This window comes from Lissotriton helveticus, chromosome 12 (assembly GCF_964261635.1).
Source record: "Lissotriton helveticus chromosome 12, aLisHel1.1, whole genome shotgun sequence".
NCBI lineage: Eukaryota > Metazoa > Chordata > Amphibia > Caudata > Salamandridae > Lissotriton > Lissotriton helveticus.
In genome coordinates, this window is record NC_136073.1 from 870734229 (window position 1) to 870761817 (window position 27589).

Consider the following 27589-nt stretch of genomic DNA (forward strand, 5'->3'; position numbering starts at 1 on the left):
CTTTTGCTAAAGCACAGTTGAGAAACGTACACAGACCAAGACCACCAAACACTCACGAAAATTGGAAGTGGGAGGGCTGAAGGCGGCTTAGAGAACGAAGAAGCTCTCCAGGATCGTCCCCCTGCCAGCGTAGTCCTTTTATACTCTTGATCATTTGAGCATGCATATCCCTAATACAACCCAATCAATAGGTACAGCAAATCAGAGGTGAGAGAAAAACATGGTGTTAAGCAGGTGCATCCCTCATGGACCAGAAGATTTTAATTCTGATTTCCCCGCCATTCACAGGGAAGACCATAGCACTGTAAAAATATATACACAGACATAGAAGTTTATCGGCTCAGGTCTTTCTTGGTTGTAACATGTTATGAGATATAAAGATCTACATTTGTAAATAATCCCAAGTCCAGGCACAAGTTTTTAGAAATGTCATCAACACCTTTCAAATCTCATACCTGCAGAGGCAAGACAGTATCCAAATATTTAACCAGATGACTGATGGTAGGAATATTATAAAATAACCAATATATCAGAAGGCTAGTTCCAATAAATCCTAAAACAAGACACCGTTGTTTGAAAAGTAAATGGAATCCATGAAACAATCACATTTGAAGAGGAAACATGATATATTGTTTCTTTTCCAAATAGTGCTATTGAAATGACTTTTAAAGGTTAGGTTCAAAGTTAAATTCCAGTTACGTGTAAGTCTCATCTCACAAGACCTAATTCCCAAACCTTTTTTGATGAATGTGTCTTATGCTAGGAAATTCAGACGTAATCACACAACTCAAGAATAAGACAACCACTCTCATAAAAGCATTCTAACACATAACTCAATAAGACAACTACTCTCATAAAATAATTCTGACACACAACTCAAGAATAAGACAAGTACTCTCATAAAAGCATTCTGAATGGGGCCTCCTGTGACAAAAAATGTATTTTATTCAGGGATCTGTGTAGCAAAAAAACAACTGATAAGGATTCTTTTTTGTTATTGACTTACCTATTCCATTTGAAAAGTAAATTCATGAATTTCACATACATTTGGCATTATTTTCTTTGGGCGCATGAAATTGAGAACCAATTCAATGTAAAAGGATGTTCGTTTCTACGTGTCATCACATCAGTACAACCCCTTGGTTCCACCTCGATGAAAAGCACGCACTGTGCACATTGTTATGTTCAGGAAACTTGTTGAGTGCACATACACCACAATGTTTCCTGGCGCTGAAGCAACATAGGAAGAACATGAGAAAAGAGCTACATTGGGAGATTGCACTAGTTATGCGCTTGCCGAACACTGTCTGAACTATAGAAAATAACTAATCCGTGGCATTGTCTTCCATCTAATTCCAAGTCCCATCACCATGAAAAGAATATGCAAAGGGAAGCGAGCATGTGTTAGACTTCTGAAAGAAAGACAAACCAGGCTGTTGGACTAAATAATTCATGGATTTGACCATTCTCGTGGTATCCACACTCACCAGTCTGTTTTGAGCAACTTTAACTACCCCAAACCACATCCTGGTTTAGTCTTGGTATTAGTGAGCAGAAGAGGACTCTTTCCCATGCATCATGCTTTGTTTAGAGTATGTTGCTGCGACAGCAGCTTGTATCCATGCTTCACTTACCTACTTCAGATTGTTCTCAAGAGGCATAGACCAGAGGGAGAACATAAACATAAGATTTTCCACCCGCACTTAACACTGCATTGCACTGTTCTGAACTGCTCAGTCCAATAAAGAGAAATGGAGAATCTCTTCAGTTCTACATATTTGGTAAGACTAGCTTGTGGAAAAGGGATGAGCTTCATATATGCCAATTGGAGCTGCTAAAAGCAAAAGCACAAACCTCTTGACCCGACTAAGGAATATCCTTTACCCTGTTAAAGTTAAACTTTCAAAATGATGTGAAGGTTGCTGAATGCTTTAAAAAAAATAGTAGTGACATGGTCCTAATCTCATAAACACACCTTTACAGAAAGCAAAACCTCTTTCTTCTGTAACAGTCGGTGCTGAAAATTTGCTAGAATCAAGAATATGTGTTAACCTAATGGCTATCTGCGTCAGTCAGCATTGGAAACCAAGCAATTAAAACGTGGATTAAATAGTATATATGAAAAAGAAAATTCCAAATAAAATTATGTTTTCTTAGACAAATGTTTACAACGAAGCAAGAGGATTAAAACTGACGCAGTTAAGGTATAATCAGGAAGGTGTACATTTTATGATGAATTTATCCAAAGTTTTACTGTCTGAATACAGAAGCGAAGTGATTTGTCTGGACTGAGCATGCTCAGAAGGTCTGGTTGCAGCAGTTTTAAGTGACGCCCTTATTCCCAGATCAACATAGCTTCTTTCACCTACTTACTTCCTGCTTTCATAGGAGGTAATAATATCTTCGAAGGCATCTATTGCAAAGTCCTCAGAGCAATCAAATGAGAAATCAAGCAGTGACAAGCTGCAAAGGGAAAATATCGAGAACTGCCTTACAACTGGATTATTTGCAACACAATGGTGAAAGGAGGCAGCTGTGCACTGAGCGACTTTGTGGTTCTCAGACGTTATTCAGCTCAACACGGTTAGCAGATTTCAATATCAGACCAGTCCTTCACTTCACTCCAAGAATATAGGTACTTTAATGGAAAACATTTCACACTTTGCAGAAAACATTTACAAATGCCATGGTAGCAATTAGTATTTGGCAAAAACTAAATTGAGGTGTTTAATTTGGTTCACTGTCTTATTTTGGAAGACAAAGAGACAAGTACATTTAGTTCACAACCTAGTAACTCCTGGTCAGATCTTGGAACTTGTGACCATAAACTGATAATAAACCCAAGCAACAGATAGAAGACGCGCCAATTCCTTCTTTTTAAAGAAAGTAGACACCCGTGTTTCTTTTCCATGCTGCTCAACTAATTTACTAGTATTTTCATAATCATTAGTATATTGTACATTCAAACTCGGATCATTCAGGTCAAGCAGACGGCAAGGATAATGGTTATCTGACGTGAATTGGTTTAGCTGGCTTACAAAGCAACATCATTGGATTCATCCTCACCGATAAACTTTTTCAACAGGCACGTTGGCTCTTTGCAGCTCTCCCAGGGGAATTCGGACTCCCTTCCGTATCACACCTGTAGGAGAGAAGGCCTGGTGTCATAAAGACCAAAAACCAGCTCGCAAAGTCAGAGGCTTGCCAAAATTCTCTGTACAGTAATTTTGTAAGATCACAAAAGTACTAAAGGGTGGAAGTAAGCAAGGAGTATCATAAAAGATGTCCAGCTACAAGTGGTAGGTTCTCGAAAGCCAAATTTTATCTCCGTGGAACAGCCTTTGCAACCCTGGAGAGAAGTTCAGGCTCCCAGTCTTATCAAACATTAAGGAGCATGCAGAGTAATATTCCCTAGTAGCTAGAGTCTCCATGGTCCCCAACATCCATTGAGACACTATTTTTAAGGCCTGGCAATGAGATACTCTCCTAAAAAAAACTCACAGCATCCGTAAAGGATTAACATAAAGCATTATTATCAATCGTTGTATGTCATAGCCCCAAGTTACAGGAGGAGATGAAGCACAGGCTGTATAATGAGAGGGTGGGCATAGCATGATCAGTAGACTGGTCTAGCCTCAGGTGGAAGGACACTCAATCTCCCCCATATTTCACAGGTTTGTAAAGAAAATGAAGGTGAAATGCTACCCTGAAATGACAGATTTACCATCTTTGGAAAATTCATTGGTTTAAGGAGAGGTGTATGAATAAAAACACCCTGACATCATAAACCTAGGCCAACGAGTGCAAGAAAATAATGATTTGTATACATTTGAAGGTTATCCAGATTCTTTTGGCAGTCAGAGCTGATAAGTTTTGTTTAAGTAGGTTTTATATGGTTAATGTATAGCGAGCACCCAGCCAAAGTCAGCAGAGCGCTATATTGCTTCAAAAGCAAGGATACAGTCAGCAAGCGATTTGAGTGGCAGCTGGTTTGCTACTACTTCATGATGTGGTGGACAAACAGAACAGCCTGGCTCTTTAACAGACAACCTTCAAGAGTTTGAATCTAGGGTGGAGAACCCCAAACATATGTGTGAAGAATTAGCTACTGAACAACTTGGTCTGACTCAGGGATTCATTTTACAAGAAGAGATAGGGAGACAATGGTTTAAGAAATGCTTGTGACTTAAAATTAAAAAGAAGAGAAAGAGATGGACTTGCTATCAGTAAGACAGGACACTCCCAAAAATGCCATGCTGATATGTTACAGACTCTATACCAGCCCTTTCAGGTTGTCACAGGCAACCAAATGCAGTGAGAATCTCCTACTTTCCTGATTGCTGGGTCAGCCTATAAAACACAAGAGTTTCAGGGTACAGGTTGAATGGGACCGAAGTCCTCCTTGTCAGTGAGGACTTCCATGTTATGATGGCACATGGGGCAGTACCTGCTGTCTTCTGGGCTCTCTGCCGGCCAGCCTCGTTGAATACAGCCAACGCCCGGATTGCTGCCCTGAGAATCGCCCAGCGGAATACAGAGACCGGATCCATGCCGATCAGCTCGCGGATGTAAGCACCATCACTGCTCCTCAGCAGCGCGACAATGTCTGGCCTCATGTAATCCGTGTTCTTCTCCCGGAAGTCCTGGAGTGAAGCACAAAGAGCTTTCACCACATCGGCCAAATGGGCGACTCACAGCAACAAATAACACCAAATCGAGGTGCATAGGCAGAGGGAGCATACATATTAAATAGCCATACCCTTGATTTGAAAATCACTTCTGGCTTATTGCAAGGTTCCCATCCATCCAATTGCCACTTTCAGAAAGCTCACAAAACCTTTCTGTTCTCACTAAAACACTAGAACTACTAGGGAGCAAGTATATGACAGAGCGAGACAGTGATCTTTCTCGAAGGAGATTCTTTACTGGCATCCCTCACGGCACTATCCACATTATCACCACTCATTCAGAAGCCGAACGGTGGACTGACTTCACAGACTGACTTCCAACAAGCTACACACCAAAGGCAAAGTATCAGGCTTCACAGCAGAGTCCTAACTCAAGTATTTCAATGAATTTTTTTGACCATGCTACCGACAGAGTAGCCACATTGCTTTAACCAATCAAGTGCACCGGGAGGTGTTACCTACCTGTAACAACTGGACAACTGGTTTAGATCTTGTAGTGCTGTAGATTCACATACTTTGTACACTCTGGCCATCTAGTGTTGGGGCGGACGTTTCAAGTTATTTCTGTTCAAAGCAGAGATTTGCGTTTTAAGGTGACTCATGATACCACCTCCAACCTCATAAAGTAGCAGGATGTGGACTCTTTAACCAATGAAGTGTCCCCCTGATATCCCAATGTAGCCACCACACTGGTTTAACAGAAAGAGCTTCCTTACGAACTTAAACCTATTTATTTGGTGCCAAGTTTACACTTTTTTAAACAGAGATGCAAGAAAAAAGGGAAATGGCAGGGACAGAAAGTAAAAAAAATGCCTTTTACTATAGTGTCATCTTCCTGTCCTTGCCTAACTTAGCAGAAAACAGGTGGATGTTAATGGACTAATAGTCCATCTTCTTCATCCTCTGGCATCAATTGTGCACTAAGGTTAACCCACCCATAAATAAGACCAAACCACGCGGCAGGACCCACATGCACTCACTCACCAGCTTAATGCACTACAGTGCAATACAAAACATGTGGCCCCATTTAATGTACCATGAATAATTCTTAAATACACAGAACAAGGATAATAAAGATGAGAAATGGCAATGTCAGCGATTTCGGCCATGACCGTGTCAGGCAAGACCGTGCCAATAACAGCAGTGTCAGCTTCTACGCAACCCACCTTGATCTGGTACTTTACTTTCCCTGCGAAGTGCCGTATGATGAATGCTGGCTCCATGACCGGCGTGCCCACAAAGTATTTGTTGTCTTCGTGCTGCTGCTTGAACTTTGCCAGCAGGGTCTGGTAAGTGGCATGCGGAAAACTAGAAACAAAGGAGAAAGGATTAGTCAGAAGACTATTCTGGGTCTCGCGAGACTGGTGCGGATCCGTTGGAGTGCTGTGAGAAGGAGAAGCACGCAGGCGGTGCAGCGTCATAAAATCCTGTCATCTCATATGCACAATGAGCAGAAATCAGGGCCAACTTACTTCTTTAGACACCCCCCTGACACAGGCAGCCCCCCCAAGTCACCAATTTTCTTAAAAGTTCTATAGAAATGCTAATTTGAAAGACCAGGAGAGGGAAGGGGTACCTTTAGATCTTAGTTCAACACAGAGGAGCAATAAAGAACGTTTAGACCCCACCGATGCAACAGTACAAATATTGTTCATTCCCTCACTCATATGTTATTTGGTACCAGATTCAAGTATTGGTGTCATCAAGCTACACAATACAAGAGGGTGCAAGTGCAGCAAGTAACAAAGTTGAGTTTTCTAAATTAAAAGTGATGGCCTCATGATTCAGTGTCTTAAATCGACCAAGCTATGAAACATGGCTGGTACATGACAAGGGTCAATGTCACATCGACTGCTGCATGAGAAAGGGGTCATCAGCAGCTACAAATAATGAAAAAGATAGGTATACCCCCGTACTAATGAACGCACAGCTATCATGTACCCCTGTTACAGCTGCACACCCTGCATGACAACACACAAACCATGCAAACATTGTAGCCCATGAATGCCGAAGTCATGCTGGAAGTTGGAAAGAAGGTTTTGCAGCAGCAGACCAAACACTGCACTGGTCTCAGAGCGTGCTCCAAACCAAGTACTGCACCTGAAATGTACACATACTGTTCCGCTCGCAAAGCAGGCATAAGTCCCCAGATCAAGAATCCCCCTCTCCGAGCCATGGCTGCAGTCAACACAGTGTAAACCTGCCTGTAGGAGAGGGACTAATTTCTTACTTGCTCTCTTCGTCCAGCAGGTAGAACAGGCCCGTGGGCTTCTTGCTGATTAGATGGATGCAACCAACATTATCCGTGTAGTCGATGTTGTGCCAGCTGATTCCTTCTTTCTGGTACTCCTCCTGCACAAACAAAATGAGGGTTAGCCTAGGACGTGGAGTGTGGCCGGCTGAAGGACTGATAGGATCCATACCACCCTCCAATCTCTACAGGGTCAAAGAAATGACCTTGAAGTAGTATTTTCTAAACAGTCGCTCGATGGCGCTCAGTTTAACAACCTTAAAAACAAAACCTTAAAAAGACGGAAGACTTAACTGGTGCTGCTGAGACATCTACCCATGGCCAACAGGTTACAAACAGATCTATGCAGAAGTGCTCAATCCAAGGACCTGCATTTCTAGCTAACGTCGCAGGTGTACACTTTTTTTAAAAATAATTTTTTATTACATTTTCAGAAAAAGAGAACATACAGTAATCAAATCGCAGGTGTACACTTGAAGACTTTACACCTCAATGGTGCCCAATCCAGTAGTTTTACAGTCCCCTATTTTAGGCCTAAAACAATACAGTTTGCGCCATGTACTTTGGATGGGGAGCCCACTCACTCCCCGGCTGTAACTAAACTCAATCTGCTGTGAGTCACCCCCCAGATATGCAGCATCTGCACTGGTCAGGGTCAGTGACTGTGGGCGAAAGGTGGCCGATCACTTCTGCTGTCTCTCTGGGGATCTGATGCAGGACTCGATGAACGAGACATGAATCACTTCCTACACAGAGAAGCCAGTAGAAAAAGGTGGTGGTCTAGGAGACGGCTGGGGGAAGGGGGGAATTCAGCACAAGCCACAAGAAATGAACTACAAACCATAGCTCAGCCATGTGTAACTAACTGTGTGTGAACTTATGGCACCTTAGGATTCCCCCTGGGACTCTAATACTCAACTCCAAACTAGGAGGGCAGTGAGCGGATGAGGCAGCATGAGCCACAGCATTAAGCTTCCCATGGAAAGCACACCGTAGAGTTCTATCTATTGGTTGGCCAAGACCACCAGTGCACCGGACCAGTCTACATAGAACGCCCATCTAACGCAGTTGCAGCCCTAGGGCGGCAACAGGATATACTGGGAAGACGGCAAGCTGCCACGGCTTCTTTACCTGCTCCAGTTTGAAGATATGCTGGTTGAAGTAATACTGTAGCTGCTCGTTGGCGTAGTTGATGCAGAACTGCTCAAAACTGTTTGTTTCAAAATCCTCAAACCCAAATATGTCAAGGACTCCGATTGATAAACACTGGTGGGAAAAGAAGACTGGAATTAGAACCCATGACATGCAGTTCACCGCTATATCACAATGCCAACATGCAATACGAATTCCTCGACGTACTTTTAATGTTCCCCGAAACACCGTTGGGGATCTGTGAAGTATCTTCCATGGATGACGTAATCTGAAAATTTCCAATAGGACTCACCGTATCACTGAGAATAAAACTGCTGCTCTCAGGGTGGAAGTCCTAAGGCTAAAAGAGTCCCGCTCGGACTTGGAAAAATACTCCCCACTGAGCTCTGTGACCACATGACCACGGTCCAAGTGTCAGTTCAATAGTAAGGTTAAAAAAAGCAAAATGGTTACTTTTTTTAATGCTTTAATCTTTCTACTACACGGTTGCACCATCCTTCTCCCAAACCCTGAATTAAATGTTTGGCCTCCTGCTTACTCTGATAAAGCACCTAACCATGAAGGAAACCGACAGAACTAAAAGTCCCTCAAAAGTCGATGAGGTTTAGATATCACCAACTCCAGAGGTTTCTGGACACAAACCACACAATGAGGCTTCAGATTACAATCTGTGGATCTGTAGACACCAACCAGCTACTGTGGATAAAGCTACCACGAGGACGTGCTCTCCACTGCTAAAGATGCACACCCAAAACAAGTCCAGAGCCATTTCGGAAGCAAGTCTGTTGGAGAACAGAATGAGATTACAAAACATCCATTACTTTAGCCTTTGGCTCATCACCTGAACATTTGCCATGAGACCGAGTGAGATTTTCTTTGGCAGTGCTTCAAGTGCTGCAGGACCTAGCAGCATCGGGTTCTTGCCAAGTCAGGCTGGAACCCTACACGGTCCTGTACTTACCGTAACCGATTCCTCCATGTCCTTCTTGTTCAAAAGGGCGTGATTGATTCGCAAGACGATCCAGTCAAACAAGGCACTGTACAACGACTTGGCCATCGAGTCCCTGGCAGTGATCGCCTGTGGACAAAAGAAGAGCAAAAACTCTCAAGCAAGTGTGACAGGCCTTTGCTGCAGTGCCTCGAAAACCTTTTCTCCTATACATCAACCTCAGCTCAAAAATAACTCCCTATTTCTATACCACCTACTGACAGTACAAATCATTCAACAGGACGTGGAAACTGTACACACACACAGTCTGATGTGGACTGATCTAAAGTAAAATATAAATAATTTTAAAACAGAAAAGGAAATGTATGTACATAACAAGCATTTACAATGCAATGGTTTCGCCTTTTGAAAAGTTTGAGCTATTGGCACTGTAAATGACAAAATTTGTATTTATTTGTTGGTCTTCAAAACAGATAAATAAATGGCATTGTCATTTACAATGCCAATAGTTTAATCTCTGGCAAATGCCACACAAAAACACACATACAGACACAACCAGACCCACACACACCAACAGAGCCCCCCCCCACACACACACACAGAGCCACACACAAACACACAGACCCACACACACAGACCCACACACAGAGAGAGCCACACACGGAGCCACATGCAGAGCCACACACAGAGCCACACGCAGAGCCACACACAGAGCCACACACAGAGCCACACACAGAGCCACACACAGAGCCACACACAGAGCCACACACAGAGCCACACACACCCAGAGCCACACACACACACACACACACACCCATGGATTCTATCGCAAACCCTTTCATTAATGCACACACTAACAAATTCATACAAGTAATTTGCACAGAACATGCTTCGCTACCAGATCTGCACAGTCTGGGAGATCAATCATTACACTTATGGCACATAAAATACCCATTCACCCTCTAAGATGTATTAGATATAAAGCAGGAGAACAATCATTTCACACTGTACTGCAAATAATTTTTTGTGTCAATACCATGCTGTACGAAAATGGCAATACAAACAAAAGAAGGATTAGCCTTCAAAATAAAGATAAACTATGACTAACAGCCCTTTTCATCTTCATGTGCGCAGATGGCTTCAAGAACTTCCAAACATCCATTTGAGCAACATTTCCCACTACCTTTATGAATTATGTAAGGCCACCATATCGGCTACTCTCAGAAACAGGGTAAAAGGTTTGGGTGGTTGTCATTGTTGATTATTAGCTGCCATATTGAATTTGTCAAATACGAGAAGGGGGTTGGTACAGATAATGGGTACATAATACCCCCACAAGTCTCCAATTTAAAACAGGACCATTCTACTTTAAAAGATGCTCGAAAATGGGTCAGTTTCCAGTGACAATCCCTGTGAATGTCATACCCATAACACCTTTACTAATCTAAGCACATGTTGAACAATATTTGGCCACCAAATTTCACATAAACATTCTGGTTACATATCGCAAGCTCATTTTAGTAACCCACGGGCCCAAGCAATATGTGGAGAGCCATAGTGTTGGGAAAGAGTCCATTACATCCAGTAGTTCATTGATGTAGGAGTTAACTCTGTCGCGGCACAGCAGCCTTTTCTGAGGGAAGAATGACCTTTGGCAGACTCTTCCCTCGCACTATTGGCCTTTCAAATGTGAACTTCCACACGACTGACTCTGGCCCAGTCATACAGCCATTTGAGAGCTGAACCCGACATTGGCCTGCTCTGTGTAAAAATAACTGGTTCCTAAGCACCAGCATACCTTTGAATGTGGACTCACTTTGCATTTGTTTTCGTGGCTGTGCTTGTGTTTGTTTTGCTCTTCCCTGCACAACATAAATCAAATCAACAGCTGGTACTCGGATTCCCTTTATACGGATTGTAGTTAGGGTTACCACCGTTCCTAGGGAAAAACACTGGCCATGTGTTGGTATTTTGAGATGCTGGAAGGGCCACAGGGCATTACTTGAAAATGAACATGCATACAATCCTTTGCATTCATTTTAACACTGCAACTCAGTTTACTTTTACTTTGTATGTCATACAAAAATAGTTTAGACACCCCTAAAATACGTTTGAAGGGATTTCTTCTTTGTATTGGTATTTTAAGTGTATATTTCTAAAGGAAAAATACTAGCTCGTGATAATTGGCAGGGTCATGTAAATTCCAGCAATCCTGGTAAAGTACTTGAAAGTTGGCAATTATATTTGCATATCGAGAGAGCAGTCTACCCTAGAGCTCATACAGGGTGTGCAGCCGGACTAGCCTATTCACCAAATGATGCCAAGTAAACCCAGAAAAGTGGACAGACCTGCCCACTGAGAACGTGTGTGACAATGCCTCTACACTTATATACTCTCGTTTTCCACCCTTTAGCGCTGGCAGGTTTGGAGCAGCAGGTCTGAACTGCTCATTTTCCAGATGGAGACTGTGCACACAACAAGGGAAAATGTATATATGTGTGTCTAGATGTGTGTGAATAATAGACAGGACATGTGAAGGTTGAATGCACGTAGCACTTCCTGTCCACTGTCAAGCCCTGTTTATCTGTATAGTATGAAGTTCAACACCAAGTAGTGTCAAGTTTATGCAAAATAGATAGGCTGGGTGGTGCATATTCGCTGTGAAATTTTGTTTCTAGATCTCTTATCCTGAAGTGTTTAATAAGTGTTTGTGTCTGATATGTCACAGCAGAGAAATGCATACGTTACTGACATCTTTCTAAATACCTGGCTAAGGGTGAGCAAAAGGCAGACGCAGGAGAGGGGAAATCCATAGTTCTTCCTTCTAGGACCGCCCTGCCAGGCAAGAACTTCAGACTGTTGGGATTAGGCGTGTCTTGCGTCTGAATGAACATGCACCTCACAACACCAGCAGCGAGCCCGGTGACTCAGCGGCAACCAGGGAGGGGGATCAACCCAGAGCGAGCACAGCGTTTGGCCACATGAAAGGACGTAAAAACATAACATGATCCCACGGGCCTGACTCTCCAGTCGCGTAAACACGTACCTTACAGAGCTGTTGGCCTTGGGATAGCTCCTCGAAGGGGTAGCGCTGGTGACACTTGGTGCACGCGTACAGGGCAGAGGCCATCCTGCTGCCGAGTAGATGCCGCGCTGCTCAGGTGCTGGACACCGGCGATGCTCGAAGTCCGCACACCCGCGCCTCCAAGAGTCTGCTCCTCACTCTGCCGGCCTTTAGAGGTCTCGGACTCCCAACCCTCGGCCGGTCCCTGCTCTGCGGCTGGTCTCGGTGCGGCTCTGGGGTCCCGCGCCTCGGAGGAAGCCTTCCGTCTGTTCCCGGTGTTTTGAGACCGTCTCCTCCTCTACTGCTCTAGTGATCGTACTGCCGTCACTCGGCCCTCGCCAGGAAACCCGGATGCAAACAGGCCCGCACAAAGGCTCGAAAGGGGGTTTGAATCCGCTCTGCCAATGGAAAGGTGCGCAGGCGGCTCGGAGGCGGGAGGGGGGCGGGAGAGGACACGGACGGCGGGAGGGGGGCAGGAGAGGACACGAACGGCGGGAGGGGGGCGGGAGAGGACACGAACGGCGGGAGGGGGGCGGGAGAGGACACGGACGGCGGGAGGGGGCGGGAGAGGACACGGACGGCGGGAAACGTGCACAGGACAGCGAGGGGGGGGCGGAAAGGCACCCGGAGGGGGCGGGAATGGACAGACTCAGTGAAAGGGGAGGGAACGGGAAAAAACGTAACTCCGCCCTGGGAAAAAATCTCGGGAACGCCCCCGAATCTGGTCCGGCCTTGACGGACAGATCCGGCACTCAATGGCTAGCCTCCATTTATGGAGCTAGCCAATGAGAGCCGGGGGACGTTCCCGAAGTCCTTACTGTCAACAAAGGATTTCACCTGCGCCGAAAAGCTGCGCAGAGCGCAGCCTTCGGCAGGCGAAACCCAAAAAGTGCCAGTGTATGTTGCTCACTCCGTAGCCAATACTGTTCTTCAATAGTGAAACATGCTATAGAATGACAGCACCTATTTGAAAAACAAAAAATATATTGGCATAGTTGCTATAAATAACAAGTTTTGGACCACATTTATTTTCACTTGGCATACGAATGTGTGCGTCAAATTACAAAATAAAATCTCTATGGATGTTCAGATTATTTGTATTGGCCACATGATGCATCTGCCCTCAGCACTACAGAAACATACGCACAATCAGCAGACACCACTACAGAAACATATGCAGAGTCAGCAGACATTGTTGCAGTTTTAGGCCTCTGATCTGCATGGAAAAATCTGTTTGCCTGCCTCTGCGAATTAGGATTTTGCAAAAATTTGAAGCTGAAGTGCCCACACTCACCTCATTTAGGCTGTAAGGCAGTATAAGCTTTTCGTTAACTGTCACGGTTTTCCTTTTTGTTAGCGCTTCCACCAGCATCTCCCGCTTCACCTAGAATTGTCCAATTTGAAAAAAGAAAAAGCGTATTAAATCAGGAAAGAATATTTATTTGCTCAGTTATCCACATATTCCCTCCTACAACTCATCAGCTAGACATCCATTAGCAAATTTTGCACCTGAAAGTCATGCCCTTCCCATCACACATCACAAGCCAGCACCACTACCAATGGACACTTCCAGTTATGCAGAAAAAGACATGCTGAAAAGAATATAAACTGACTGATTGTGCACCAGCCTAAGAAGGTACTCGATTTTGGCATCATTCCACTAAGAGAACGCTGGCAGCAGAAGTAATATAAAAAGTATATCTTCCTCTCCCATGACATCATGGGTAGTGATATCACAAACCTTATTACCACAATTATGAGTTATTATACATTGCAAAACTTGATGCTGCAGCAAATTAATATATAGTGTTTACCATGCGCGCGTGCACACGTACAGAGCTCCTAACATCAGCAACATCTAAAAGCAAACTTACAATAAAAATTTTAAAAAACTCATAACAGAGATTTCTGGAATCACACACTTTACAAAGCTGTCCACATGGCTTACAAAGAGAAATGTAGGAAATGGCTTGCGGAACCCAAACAACACATAATTCGTTCTGGTGGTTATAGCCTGGCAGGACATGTCCAGATCTTGCTAGACAGACGCTTGCCTCAGAAGTCAGGGACAGACAGGCCAAATACAACAGGGTACTGAGTCTACAGGACATAAAAGAGGGAGAGGAGGTCCATATGCACACACTATACATATAAATTGCAATTTACAAAAAAACATACCTGGAGAAGCTGTGAGAGAATGTCCAAGACCTCTGGTGGCCCAACCTCCAGACCTTCATCTCTCCCGTTTGACTTTCGTTTGTATGTAACATTACCCAAGTACAAGATAGCCGACAGCACCGAAAAAATCCTGTACGAGAAAGCAGTAGGCCCAGGTCAGAGAGTAAGCACTAACAATCGGCGCGCCTCAGTACAAAGATCACGCTACCCACCAAACTCTTGTACATGCCAACCTCTGCAGACCTTCCACCATGAAGAACTTCTACCATAGGGCTGGAACTGTATGGGTCTTGTTGAACTCTACGGGGGACAAACTACACTACCGAACAACAGAGCAGAAAATACAGGGTATCATTGGTATCCGAGAGGATAAATGTGACCACAGAGCAAAGGGTCAAAAAAAAGAAAAGAAGCAGGAACTGAGGCCAACAAGTTCCAGAGATTTCAACAGGCGAGGGGATCAAGTGCTCTGCTGGAAACATCTTGTGCAATGAGAATAAAGCTTGCACTTGCTTTACAGCTTAATGTTTGATGTAATGGTGCAAAGTTGTCATTTGACGCAATAGGAAAAAAATGTTAGTTTTAATGCAGGGCACTGCGGGGCAGAGCATTCAATAAAGAAAGGTTTATAGGAGAAGGGGGCAGGGCTTTCTTGTTATTTACTTTTATAGGCTGTTGAGGTGGAGACAGAGGTGACGGAAGCACACATTACAGGCTTGTTCCCCGTTTTACAGGCTGCCGGGCGGTGTGAGTTCTTGTTTAGTTTAAGAAGTTGACGAGGACACTCTCAGCTGTTTTCCAATCCTATAAAACCACGGGAGGAAGTTCTGCAGTGTCCCCGTCTTGTCGTATAGGCTGTGGGAGGGACATTACTCTGTCTCGTTTGTTCTCCTTTATGTGCACAGTGTTACTGCTTGATGTTTAAGTGAGTGAGAAGAGGCTGGACTAAGAGAGGCACACTCAACAGGTGAAGATTTTAGGTGTTCGTAATGTACTCTCAAATCAAGGAAATTACACATGGTTCGTTCTTTTCCAGAAATAGACTTGGGAGCGTGGAAGGTCCCTGCAGGTTCTGTTTATAACCTCACAATGTTAGCCAAATCCTTAATACAAACGTTTCCTATCAAAATGACATATGCGATAACACAACGTGTATTTGTAAAGAGCACATTCCTCCCCCTAAGTGCATCTTGGAGCAGAAATAACAGATGTTTGTTTCCCAACTCAGTGGTACTCATTTTGTGGACCTTAGAAGGATAATAGTGGAGAAGTGTGGCTCACTGGTTAGAGGAGGCAGACCTGGAAGCAGAGGTCAGCCCGGGACCAGGGTTCAATCCCCGGCTCGGCGGGGTCTTGAGTCCTAAAATGTCCATGGACTCGACAATTCTCGCTCCGGTGCCTACTCGATTCACGGGTTCACACTCTGCGACTCTGGGCAATAGCTTGCTTAATCTCCACAACGGCCCCTCGCGGCGGGATGCCTGGCTTTCACCTTGCGGATACCCTGCCGGGGTTATCTCACAGGGGAATACCAGGACGGGTTCCCTAAGCAAGCGCTTAGAAACCGCTTGGTGATTTGCGCTATACAAATTCCTGTACATTTACATTTACATTTACATAAAGGGCAGAATGGTCCTGCCATGATTTGGATCTGAGACCTTGAGGCCAAACACGGTTCTGCGGTGAATGCATTCGTCCACTGCGCCTCCGGACCCATGCCCCCTCTGGCTCCTCATCTCCGATGTCCAATGCTTGACACTGTGCGCTTCACAGCCCAGCACCTCTGTCACTGATGAAATACATCAAGGGGAAGATAAGAAGCGAACTATAGGGAAAGCTCCCTTCGAACTCTCAGCTTCTGAGATCCTGGATGCACCATACTTGGCTTTGTCACCATGAGCCGGGTCCTGCACATCCTTTGCTGTATGTAGCGCACCACATCTTGCTTGGCAAACTCCCAGTTATATTCAGCCTAGAGTGATGTCACTTTTACACATCATTACCATGCTCTGCACATCTGAACTTCCACATTGAGTGCCCTGCCCTGCGCACCCCCAGCAGCGCTCTGCATGTACTTCAACTACAAGATCAGGGAGCAGGACACAATAGTATTTTCTGCTCCTGTTATTTATAAGAAATACTTCCAGATCTACCAGGGGGTGCCAGCCTCGGAGTAAGGACCCTGTGTCTATAAGAAGTACTGCAAAGGAAAAGCCAAATTCAGTTTTTAATCAATCGTGGAAAAACTGGGCTCTCTTCAATCCAGTGTTCCCGTTACACTGGGCTTCATAAACAGAACAGAAGGCTACCTTCCTTGATTTCAAGAATGGGTTTCAGCTTTTTCTAACACTTTTCGATAAGTATGGATATGCAGTACCTGGCAGCCCTCTTATGATGAGGTTGGGGGAGAAGAGCGAAGACAGCGGCCCTGTTAAAGTTCACAGCCAGTTAGGATACTCGGTCCGCGTCAGTCACATATCTAATTTACACAGTATCTAGAGGTTTCTGCGTCAACCCTTGAGGCCCTTTGGAAGCCCTTACAGTTTTCACATAAGCCGGTCACTCACTTCTGCAAGGAGACACCATGACGATACAAGCGCTGCTTCTAAACACAAACTATCTCACTGGCAGTCCGCGACCTCAGCGGGTAGGGCGCAGGTACTTACTGCTTCTTAGTTGCGGGTAGGAAGCCCACCATCTCCATGGCCTGCTTGAGCCGTTCAAAGTCATGCCGAAGGTCTTCACCGTCGTCAATATTAAAGTTATTCTGCAAGAAAGGAGCAAGAAGGTTGACCACAAATAAAGTTAACAACAGAAGACAGAAAATCAGACAGGCTGAGTTAATTCTAGTGTCTGATTTCTACTTTAAGCATCAGGAACACGAAGGAGATACTTGCATTTTAAATCAATCCATCCACACAGCTATTTTCCTGGCAGGACTTTTAATGCCAAGTTTCCGCCAACTAGGAGAGACCCTCTACAAACAGGGGGCAGGCACCCTTAACAGAATGGGGCCCCAGCCAGCTAGAATGGGCTCATTCTAAATACGCGGGCCCCAGCCAACTAGACAAGTCCCATTCCAAATCAGTGCAGCCCCATAGAATTTGGCAGCATACCTTCCAACCGAGAGGGGCTACTTCCAGATTTCCATGAACATGTTGCTCCGTCTGCAGAGAAATCCAGTATATAAGTTTGCTGGGAGCCTGTCCCCCAAGACAGTCCCAAATGGCCGGAAGTCTCAACTGCAACTTCAATACCCTGAAATAATCATATTGCAAGGATTTCTGCCGTTTAAGCTCTGCTTGTAGGAATGATGACCCAACCATACGCAGGCGGGACAGAATCACGTGAAAGCAGACCACAGGGGTTGAAGGCATCAAACAGTGATCTCTTAGAACCGCTTTTTCAAAAGGAGACCTATTGCGAATTGAAGAATTTATTCGGAGATTTTACTAGGGGTAAAAATGAAACAAAGATTCTTAAACACAATCTGTAATCCTAGACCATGGAAGAGGCGAATAAGAACAACACTAAAGAGAGTGAGTAGACAGAGTTAGACAGGGCTGGGCATTGCCAGAAAATGAATGATCAACTTGAGGGATAGGTGCTTGGTTCAGTCAATTATTTTGTACTCAATGATCAGGGACATTTTTATGTGTGAACCTAGGAAAATGCTTTCGAAATATTTAAGGAGAACAAGCTGTAAAACAAGCGCTGGTGGTCTTTAAAGATGGACTCGGTGTACTCACAGCCTCGGGGACAAGAAAAGGATGTGATATTTTGGCAAATGTAAAAGCAAAAGTTTTATATAAGGCTTATAACTGTGAATCCCTGTATAAGGCACCTATAAAGTGTGTACTGATGCCCGAATATCCAGCTACAAGGGGACTCAGCAGAAAACATGAGTCCTAGTGGTAAACCTGACCAGTGCTACTATTCCTGCTGGGGAAGACGAAGAGGGAAAGCATTCCTTAAAGAGAAGGCATGTTCTCCAAGTTTAGGTATTGCAAAAGTGGAACAACCAATAGGAGAAATAACTGGACTTAAGAGACCACTTAAAAGAATATCTGGGTAACAGCTGGGACCAGACTCTCAGAAGGTTTTATGAAAGAGGCAGAGCCCCTTGAATTGAACTCGCCTTGAGACCATCCGTTAGTGCAGACTCTGCCGTGCCTCCGACACCCTATCGAACCAGCAGAGATTGTGGAGAAGCCGCACCACCAAGAACTGAACCCTTTGCAATCTACAGATCGACCCACAGGAGACAGGTTTGCATAATGTAATCTAGAAGTATTGGTGACAGAACCCACAAGTGCTTTTACAAGCCCTTATTTGAAAGAAACTGGCAGAAGACACTGCACTGATCTGTGATGGTTGGTTAAGGACTTTACCATGAGAAAAGGAAACTCAACCATTTCCACTGCTGTGGGTGCATTTCCTTAAAAACAAGGCCAAAGTGCCGGGAACCACTGACAGTTACTGCCTAGCACCAAAATACGTCTTTTGAGCCAATACTATTGTTAAGTGGTTCCTACTTTGGTAGAGGAGGTGATTAGTCCATGATCATTGAATCTGGTCAAGAGCGGACACCTACTTTCACTGATGACATGCAACCTACAGACAAGTTCTCGCCGTCCAGCGTATTTGAGAATCGAGAGCACCGAATCATTTGTGCCATTTGACGTTGTCCTTCTCTCACCTGGTTGAGGTAGAAATAATCTTCTGGTTGCTTTAGATGGAACTCCCGGCGTTCCTCCTCACTGACCCCAAGGAGCAGATAGTAGAACACGTGGTAGTTCCTGCAAGTTGAAATAAACCAGAAGTATTTATCGTCAATAACTTTACTTCACATTTGTTTCAAGCCACTTCCGTTACGTGAGCCAGATTATTAATTGTCTGCTCCTAAATCACATATTATAAAGTTAACGTGTGTGGTGTACAACAATAGGAGGAGAATCCAACCCTCTGACTGGCCAGGTGGTGCATATTCTCATGGCATTACCTGCCTTTTATGTAATGCAATGGCACGTGAAACTGAAAACGACTACACACCACCTGCTTTCGGTCACCTTCACAAGCTCAAACAAATTATTACACAAACAGATTTGGTTTAGAGTAGCAGTAATTACCAACAGGCATTTCAGTTTGCAGAGGAGATATATAAGCACCGCCACTTACACACGATTAAGGTACGGCCATGGCTTCACAGACCGGGCAATATCTCCTGTGCAAACCTCTCACCACCCCTGATAATTAAACAACTTCGCTCTTCTACAATGTATTAACTCCCTCTGTGTACTTCACAAGCATGGCTTCTTTCTGTAAAAACTATGTTTTTAATAGTATTGGTATGGTCTGCAGCACAAACCCTCATATTTTTGGGGTAACTGCGCCGCCCACACAAATAATTAAGGGTTATGGACACCCACAGCACCTGGGGAAATATGGAAGAGATCTGGTTTAGGTCTTTGGTCTCACCCTCCAAAACTCACAACTGACTCAAAGTGACATGCTCACCCTTTTGACCACCCGCATCCACAAAACCAAATCATACACGTGTCTGCACCTCAGACACATGCTCTGGTCTAGCGCAGTGATGCAAGACTGACGTACACAAATGATAACGGACAATAACCACATGCTTCTAACACGCTTCGATTTCTGCTCTCATGGCAGTATTTGCGACGCGAGCACGCAGGAATTTAAAGACAGCATTATAATGCAAATCTCCTAGTGTGATGCCCTTTGTCTGTTCTCTTGAATTCAAGACTAACAAAACTGTATATCTCAAAAGGCTTCATATGTTTACATCTACCACAGCAACACATCAGAAAGATGCCCAAGATGTAAATATTAAGGACGGATGTAACTCACATAATTTGCTGTTGAATAATTACGCAGAAGTACTCCAAAATGATGCGAAATTAAGTGTAATTATGCAAGAAGAGAATTTAAGTATTTAGCGGTGTTTTCTTAGACAAAAATGCCTTGTTACGTCCAAAAAGAACCAGAAGATGCATCTTGTGTTAAGAAATAGCGCAAAATGCAACAGAACGCAGACAGCAGCGCGATTTCCCCCTCAACTTACTCCTGGCATTTAGCGCTGTTTTCTTAGCACAAAATGACCCTTTACGGTAATTCTGCATCAAAGACTAATGCGGAATTACCGAAATCACTCCAATTACTCTGGCTTAATTAAAATTAATCTCAGGCCTAGTAAATATCCCTATTCCACCAATTCAAACATTTTTAACACCAAGAATAAGTAACACACAATGGATCCGGAGTCGTGAAAAGTGGCAGATGTGCAAATATTAAAACAAAAAGACTATTGTGCATTCATCCACACCAAAAAAAGCGTCCTCAGCCTTGTTAAGAACACATGCATGGGAGCCGTGTGATCTGGCCAGCATTCCACAACGTGACCAATCAAGGGTCAGCTTTTGCCGCCCTCAAGTCCTGGTCACCACAAGTACCACACATCTGCCCCAAGAGCTGGAGGTCGTGGGCTTTAGAGAGAACCCACCCGGTGCAGGGCAAGAAGCGCTCTGTGGAGGCAGTAAAAAGCAGACATGGGGTCAAGCTGACGAGGTGCTCTGAAGGAAGCTTTGGGGAGGAGAGAAAACCATGCTTCATTCAATTGTGAGTTAGGGGATGTTTTTCGAGTTGAAGAAATAGGTTAGATTTTCAGGAATGACATAAAAACGAGCATGAAGTTTCAACAAAGGCAAAGCACTTTCCTCGAGCTGCATTCAATATTTTCTTACCTTTCGTTTTTTTCTTGAGAGACCAGGCGAGACTTTTCAAGTAGATATTTTTCAACAACAGCCCTGGTGCAAAAAAGATACAAACATCTTAATGTCCTGCAGAAAAACAAAATTGCCCTGAGGGTGTATGCCCCGTGAGGAAAACTTTACCGTGTGTGTGCAACAAAGACAGTCAGAGGCTGCCCCCAGGAACAGGTTCAAGTGTCTGAGTTTTCTGAGGCCTATCTACTGGCTGGGGTTTGACTTTTTCAAAAATCATCCCAAGTCTTATAAGAAACATCATGATTTTAAAAGGTGCATGACATCAGGTGAATGACGTCACAACAGGTTTTAAACCCCAGGCTGAGGTCATCACACAAATTAACATTCAAGAAGGTTTATGTCACCAATGTGGATCTGATGAGGACGACCTGGTTTTTCCCTCCACTGAAGGCGCCTTCAATATATAAGTTGAGGGTTTTCTCAAACTGAACAGAAGGTCATGGATTTTGGGGAAAAACAGAGTTCTACAACTATGACACAAGGAACTAGAGGTCATTACACCATGGTACATAACCGAGTGAAACAATCACTGGGACATCACCTTCAGGGCTCTAGGATTTCCTTTGGCATTTCATTGTAAACCAACTCCATACTGGCTCAGTGGAATCAAACGAATAGTTTTCTTACCTGTCGGTGTAGTTTTGCAGCTTGAAGATCTTTCTGGATTCACTATGCTGTGCATTATTCCGCGGTCTTGTGGTTGGGTCCGGATTCGTAGTCTTTTCTTTGTTTGTTTTTTTTGTAGCCCAGGTGGGCGTCGGCGTCACACCCCCTTGGGTGTATTTCCGGTGACGTCGGCATGCTTCCTGCGGAAGCTCCCACTCTTGGGCGCCATCTTCGGGTTCTTTGTTTTCCGTGTTTCTTTCGTTTCCGAAGTAATGGCAATGTTCTATTTAGTTGATATTTTCACCGCCTTGTACTTTTAAAGTCCTTTCTTTTGTTAACCACCTCTTCTCTCTCCAGCCTCATCTTTCTGGCGGAGGTGGGTGGGTTCGCTAGTGAATCCAGAAAGATCTTCAAGCTGCAAAACTACACCGACAGGTAAGAAAACTATTCGTTTTGCAGCGTGAATCTTTCTGGATTCACTATGCTGTGCATAGATTTTGTAGCGGTTTCTCATCTTTGTGGCGGCTGGGTGGAAGATGAGCGTTGGGTGTTGAATATGTGCTGTAGCACCTTCTGTCCAACTTGAGCTTCCTTGTTCATTTGTATGTCCACACAGTAGTGCTTCGTGAACGTGTGCACCGAAGCCCATGTTGCCGCCAGGCATATGTCCTCTATGGGTGTGTTAGCCAGGAAGGCTATTGTAGCACCCTTTTTCCTAGTGGAGTGGGCACGTGTCCCCTCTGCTAGCTCTTGTCCTGCACGTTTGTGGCAGAGTTGAATTGTCTGTGCGATCCATCGTGCAATGGTCTTTTTTGTTACTGCTTTTCCCATGAAGCTGTTTGCGAATGACACAAAGAACTGTTTTGTTTTCCTGTGTCCCTTTGTCCTTTCAATGTAGTGCATGACTGCCCTCCTGGCGTCCAGGGTGTGCAGAGCTCGCTCTGCGCTAGTTGTTGGTTTTTGGAAAAAACTCGGTATCTGTATAGACTGGTTCATGTGAAATTTGGATACCACCTTCGGCATGAAGTGTGGGTCAGTCCTCATCACAACCCTATCATTGTGTATTTGTATGTAGGGTTCTTGTAGCGTCAGCGCTTGAAGCTCGCTTACTCTGCGTAAGGACGTTATTGCAACCAGGAAGGCTGTTTCATAGTTAGCATCTTCAGGGAGGCCTTGTGAAGTGGTTCAAAGGGCTCTTTCATGAGTTCCGTTAGGACTATGTTCAAGTTCCATGCAGGAGGCGGCACCCGCTTGGGTGGTGCGATCCTTTTCGCTCCTTCTAGGAATCTCTTCACCACCTGTGATGTGAAGAAACTCCTGCACGTTTCTCCCCTTGTGTAGGCGACTATCGCTGCCAAGTGAACTCTTAAAGAGGATGAGCGAAGGTTCTTCTCCAGCAAGTGCGTTAGGTACCTTAGCACTGTGGAGTCCCTCTTCATTTTATTGTGAAGTCTTTCTTGCCTGCACTATATTGTGAATCTTTTCCATTTCGCAACGTAGCACTTCCGAGTGCTGGGCCTTCGTGCCTCCCGAAGGACCCTCAGGGTGCTTTCTGGCAGTCTCAAATGTGCGAACTCTATGTCCTCAGGAGCCACGCTACTAGGCTCATGCTCTCTGGCTCTGGATGTAGTACCTCTCCGTTCTGCATGGAGAGTAGGTCTTTCCTCCTGCTGAATCTGTGGGGTGCACACTGTGTCATCTCCATGATCTGCGAGTACCATGTCTGCCTCGCCCACTGTGGTGCGACCAGTATCAGTGTCATGTTGCTCGCTCTGCACTTGCTCAGCACTCTGTGCATCAGTGGTATCGGGGGAAAGGCGTAAGCAAATGTCCTTGACCAATCTATCCATAGGGCATTCCCCAGTGACCCCTCCTCGGGCTGCCTGGAAGCGAAGTTTTGGCATTTTGCATTCTGGCGTGTGGCAAACAGGTCCACCGATGGTGTCCCCATCTGTCGAACAGGTACCTTGTCTCCTGAGCATTGAGCTCCCACTCGTGGGATGCCGATGTCTGCCTGCTGAGCCAATCGGCTTGTATGTTGTCCTTCCCTGGTAGGTGTATGGCTAGCAGGTCTATCTTGAGAGGGATGGCCCATCTCCATATCTCCTGCGCCAGCGTTGAAAGCGGGGCTGACTGTGTGCCCCCCTGCTTGTTGATGTAGAACATCGCAGTGGTGTTGTCGGTTTGTATCAACACCTTGTGTTTGTACAGTCTTGTTTGAAAGGCTTTCAGTGCAAGGAAGATTGTCTTCAGTTCTAGGTAATTGATGTCCTTTGCCGCATCTGTTGGCGTCCACAGTCCCCTCACCTTGAGCTCCTCCATGTGAGCGCCCCATCCCTTCAGGGATGCGTCTGTGGTGATGGTCACCGTTGGCGTTGGGGGCGTTAGAGGCTTTCCCCTTGTTATGTTCTCCATGGTCCACCATGCCATCTCCTTCTGCACTGCGTGCGTTACAACCACTAGATCCTCCCAACCGCCTGTAGCTTGTGACCATTGCTCCTGTAGCCATTCTTGAATGGGTCTCATGTGGAGTCGTACATTTGGTACCAGGTGGATGCATGATGCCATCATGCCCATGATCTTGCTCGCAGTCCTCACTGTCCGAGCTTGTCCCTTCCGGTAGAGGCGAGTTTCCTTCACCAGAGCCCTCGCCCTCTTCTCGCTGGGGAACACCTTGCCCTGTAAGGTGTTGATCTGTGCTCCCAGGAAGATCTTGACTTGTTCCGGCTCCATTGATGATTTCTTCCAATGGATGGAGAACCCCAGGCTTATGAGCGTGCTCGTCACTGTATGTGCGTGCTGCTTGCATTTCTGGTATGAGTTTGCTTTCACCAGCCAGTCGTCTAGGTAAGGGTATACGTGTATTCCTTGCCTTCGTAGGTGCGCTGCGACTGCTGCGAGGCACTTTGTGAAAACTCTTGGTGCCGATTTTAGTCCGAAGGCCAGTGTCATGAACTGGTAGTGGCTTTCTCCAATGGTGAACCTGAGCATGTGTTTGTGCTTTCCGTTCATTGGGATGTGCAGGTAGGCGTCTTTGAGGTCTATTGTGACCATGAAGTCCCCGGTCTGCAATTGTGGGAGCACCTCTTGCAGGGAGGTCATTTTGAATTTTTGCGTTCTTATGAATTTGTTCAGGAACCGTAAGTCCAGAATGGGTCTCATTGTCTCGTCTACCTTTGGTACCAGGAAGTACGTTGAGTATATTCCTGTGTTTCTTTCCTTGAAGGGTACCCGTTCTATGGCCTGCTTCCGCAGGAGTTCCTTTGCCTCCTCCTGAAGACACTGCAGCTGCTTGCTTGCAAGTGTTTTTCTTTTTGGTTTCCTGCTTGTTGGCCTCCCCTCCAACTCTATGCAGTATCCGAATTGGATAATGTTGAGGATCCATTTGTCTGATGTGATTTCTCTCCACTCTCGGAGGTAAAATCTTAATCTTCCTCCCACTGGTGTCATGTGGTCGTAGGTGTCTAGTTTGTCTTGACCCCTCTGTACGTGTTGCCCCCTGGGATCTTTTTTGTGGGCGGGCACACAGAGTTTTTTGAAGTCACTTAGAGGCGGGCTGCTGTCCCCCTCTTCTGTTCTGTCCACGTCCATTTCCTCTCCAACGAAAGGACTGGCCTCTTTGTTGGTACTGCCAGGACTGCTTCTGCTGCCCCTGTTGAGCCTGCGAGTCTGCCTGGTGCGCTTGTTGGAAAGCCTGGTGTGATGTACCTGGCTGGTTTCCACCTCTCCCGCCGGGCCTCCGTGACGGGGTGCCCCTCTTGTTGCCTCTGAACTGCAATGCTCCCATGGATCTTGCTGTTTCGTTATCTTTCTTTAGTTGGCTGAGCTTTTCATCAACTGTTGTTCCGAAATACGCGTCGCCGTTGAACGGTGTGTTCAGGATACTGTGTTGCACCTCCGGTTTGAACCCTGAGATCCTTAGCCAGGCGTGTCTCCTTTCTGTGACACCCATCATCATGAGCCTGCTGGCGGTGTCTGCCCCATCTAGGGCCGTCTTAAGGCAAGAAATTGCCGCGTTCTTCCCTTCTTCCACCAGTTTTTCGGCCTTCTGCCTGGCATCCTGGGGCAGGTCCTTCACCAACTGCCCCAGCTCCTCCATGATCTGGTACATGTGCCTGTTTATCAGGGCGTTGGAATTAGCCATGCGCCAGTGGGTCACGGCATTCCGTTCGATCCTTCTGCCCACCAGATCCATCCTCTTGCTCTCCTTATCCGGTGGTGGACCCGAGGTAGTGGGTACGTTAGCCCTCTTCCTTGCTGTGGCCGTGATAATGGAGTCTGCGGAGACCGTGCCCTGAATGTAGGCTGGGTCCTTTGAGGAATGTTTGTACTTTCTCCGTTCTGGGAGTTACTGCCTTGCATGTTGCGGGTTCCCTGAATGCTTCCTTTCCCTGGGCCAGGACGCTGTCGAGCATTGGGAGGTACTGGCTCCTTGTTTGTGTTGGGAGCAATGTCTCTAGAAGGAAGTCTGCTTTCTGCTTCTCCTCGTCGAGTTTGAGCTTGAATGCTGCTGCGGCAGATTTTATCACCGAGTTGTAGGCCCCGATGTCGTCCGGCGGCGAGGGCCTCGAGGGGTATGTGTCGACCGCCTCCTCCGGGCTGTCGGTGTCGACATCTATGTAATCTACCTCCTGTAGGTCAGAGGGTGCCGACTCTGCGTCCGTCCTGCTGTCCTCTTCCTCCCCATAGTTGTAAGTATCGTAGGGATTCTCGTACCCTTCTTGGTCGTCGACCACCTCGACGTCCTGGTCTTGCTCCTCGGTGACCTCGTCGATCTCGTCTTCCTCCTCGACTACCTCCACCACCGGTGGCTTGGTCTTGTGAGGGATCGTGAAGGCTTTCATCTTAGCGTCGAAATCTTTCTTTCGCTGCATGATGTTCTCCATTTCGGCCTCGAGGCGCCTTCTCTTCTTTTCCATCTCGGCCGCGTGTTCCGCGTCGGATGGATCAGCCGTTCTTTTCAGCGCTTGGGTCGGTGCCGAGCTTTTCGGTGTCGAAGTTTTCGACATCGAACCATGTTTTGGCTCTGTTCGTCGTCGTTAGTTTAGGGTCTTTCTCCCTCGGCGTCAATCGATCCTTTTCGGGGACGATTTTCGACGTTTTCTGCTGATCAGCAGCTCTCGGCGCCGGGGACTCCTTCTCTGAGGATCCGCTGGGCCTGTGAGTAGTCGCGGACGCCGCCTTTTTTGGCGTCGGCGCTTTCGGGGTCTTGCCCTCGATTTTTCGAGACTCAGAGTCTCTCGTGTTCTTGGGGGCCGAAGAGTCTCCTACCTTATCAGAAGTCTTCGTGTAATCGGTCTCTACGACCGTGTAGCTGTCGTCTTCGGCGGCAGCGTTGTTTTCTTCTTCGGAGGACATCCCCAGCTCGTAGAGGGACGGAGTCGGGGCCTTCCCTTGCAGGGTGGTGTGCGCTACCCTCTGTCTCTCCCTCACACGAAGGGTCTTCGGTGCGAAGGCGGAGCAGGCGTTGCAGTCTCCGCTTTCGTGGTCCACCGGTAGGCAAAGGTTGCAAACCGGGTGCTGGTCCTTCTGCGCGTACTTGTGGTGGCAGTTACGGCAGAACTTGAATGGCGTGTTGTCCATCATCGAGCGTCCAGGGGCTCCCTGGTCGCGTGTTCGTCGACGGTCGTCGAGGATCTCGATGAAAAACGCCTTCTCCTTGCTGATTGTTCGTCGATTAAGTCCCCTGGAGTCTTCAGATGACTTCTCCTTGTGATTTCTGTCTTTTCTTCTCTTCTTTCTCCAAAAATGTCTGGAGCCCAAACGGGAACGATCCAGACCCGACCGCGGAAAAAAAGAATCCGAAGATGGCGCCCAAGAGTGGGAGCTTCCGCAGGAAGCATGCCGACGTCACCGGAAATACACCCAAGGGGGTGTGACGCCGACGCCCAC

At 46.0% G+C, this 27589-nt stretch overlaps 1 protein-coding gene across 9 annotated transcripts in view; it reads right to left on the bottom strand.

The window, feature by feature from the left end:
• MYO9B (myosin IXB) overlaps positions 1 to 27589 on the bottom strand; it is a 443882-nt gene that overhangs the window by 222503 nt on the left and 193790 nt on the right. For 5 of the 9 annotated variants that reach the window (XM_078671314.1, XM_078671317.1, XM_078671322.1 and 2 more), the window contains exons 4-15: positions 21050 to 21112; positions 18982 to 19081; positions 16949 to 17049; positions 14283 to 14412; positions 13399 to 13488; positions 9053 to 9169; positions 8071 to 8205; positions 6919 to 7040; positions 5855 to 5996; positions 4448 to 4643; positions 3067 to 3142; positions 57 to 170 (exon numbers count right to left, since the gene is read on the bottom strand). In XM_078671314.1, coding sequence (XP_078527440.1) covers positions 57 to 170; positions 3067 to 3142; positions 4448 to 4643; positions 5855 to 5996; positions 6919 to 7040; positions 8071 to 8205; positions 9053 to 9169; positions 13399 to 13488; positions 14283 to 14412; positions 16949 to 17049; positions 18982 to 19081; positions 21050 to 21112 — 1386 coding nt within the window. Of the gene's footprint in view, positions 1 to 56; positions 171 to 2373; positions 2464 to 3066; positions 3143 to 4447; positions 4644 to 5854; positions 5997 to 6918; positions 7041 to 8070; positions 8206 to 9052; positions 9170 to 13398; positions 13489 to 14282; positions 14413 to 16948; positions 17050 to 18981; positions 19082 to 21049; positions 21113 to 27589 lie in introns of all 9 variants that reach the window. The other 4 variants (XM_078671316.1, XM_078671315.1, XM_078671320.1 and 1 more) reach the window with 2 other exon arrangements.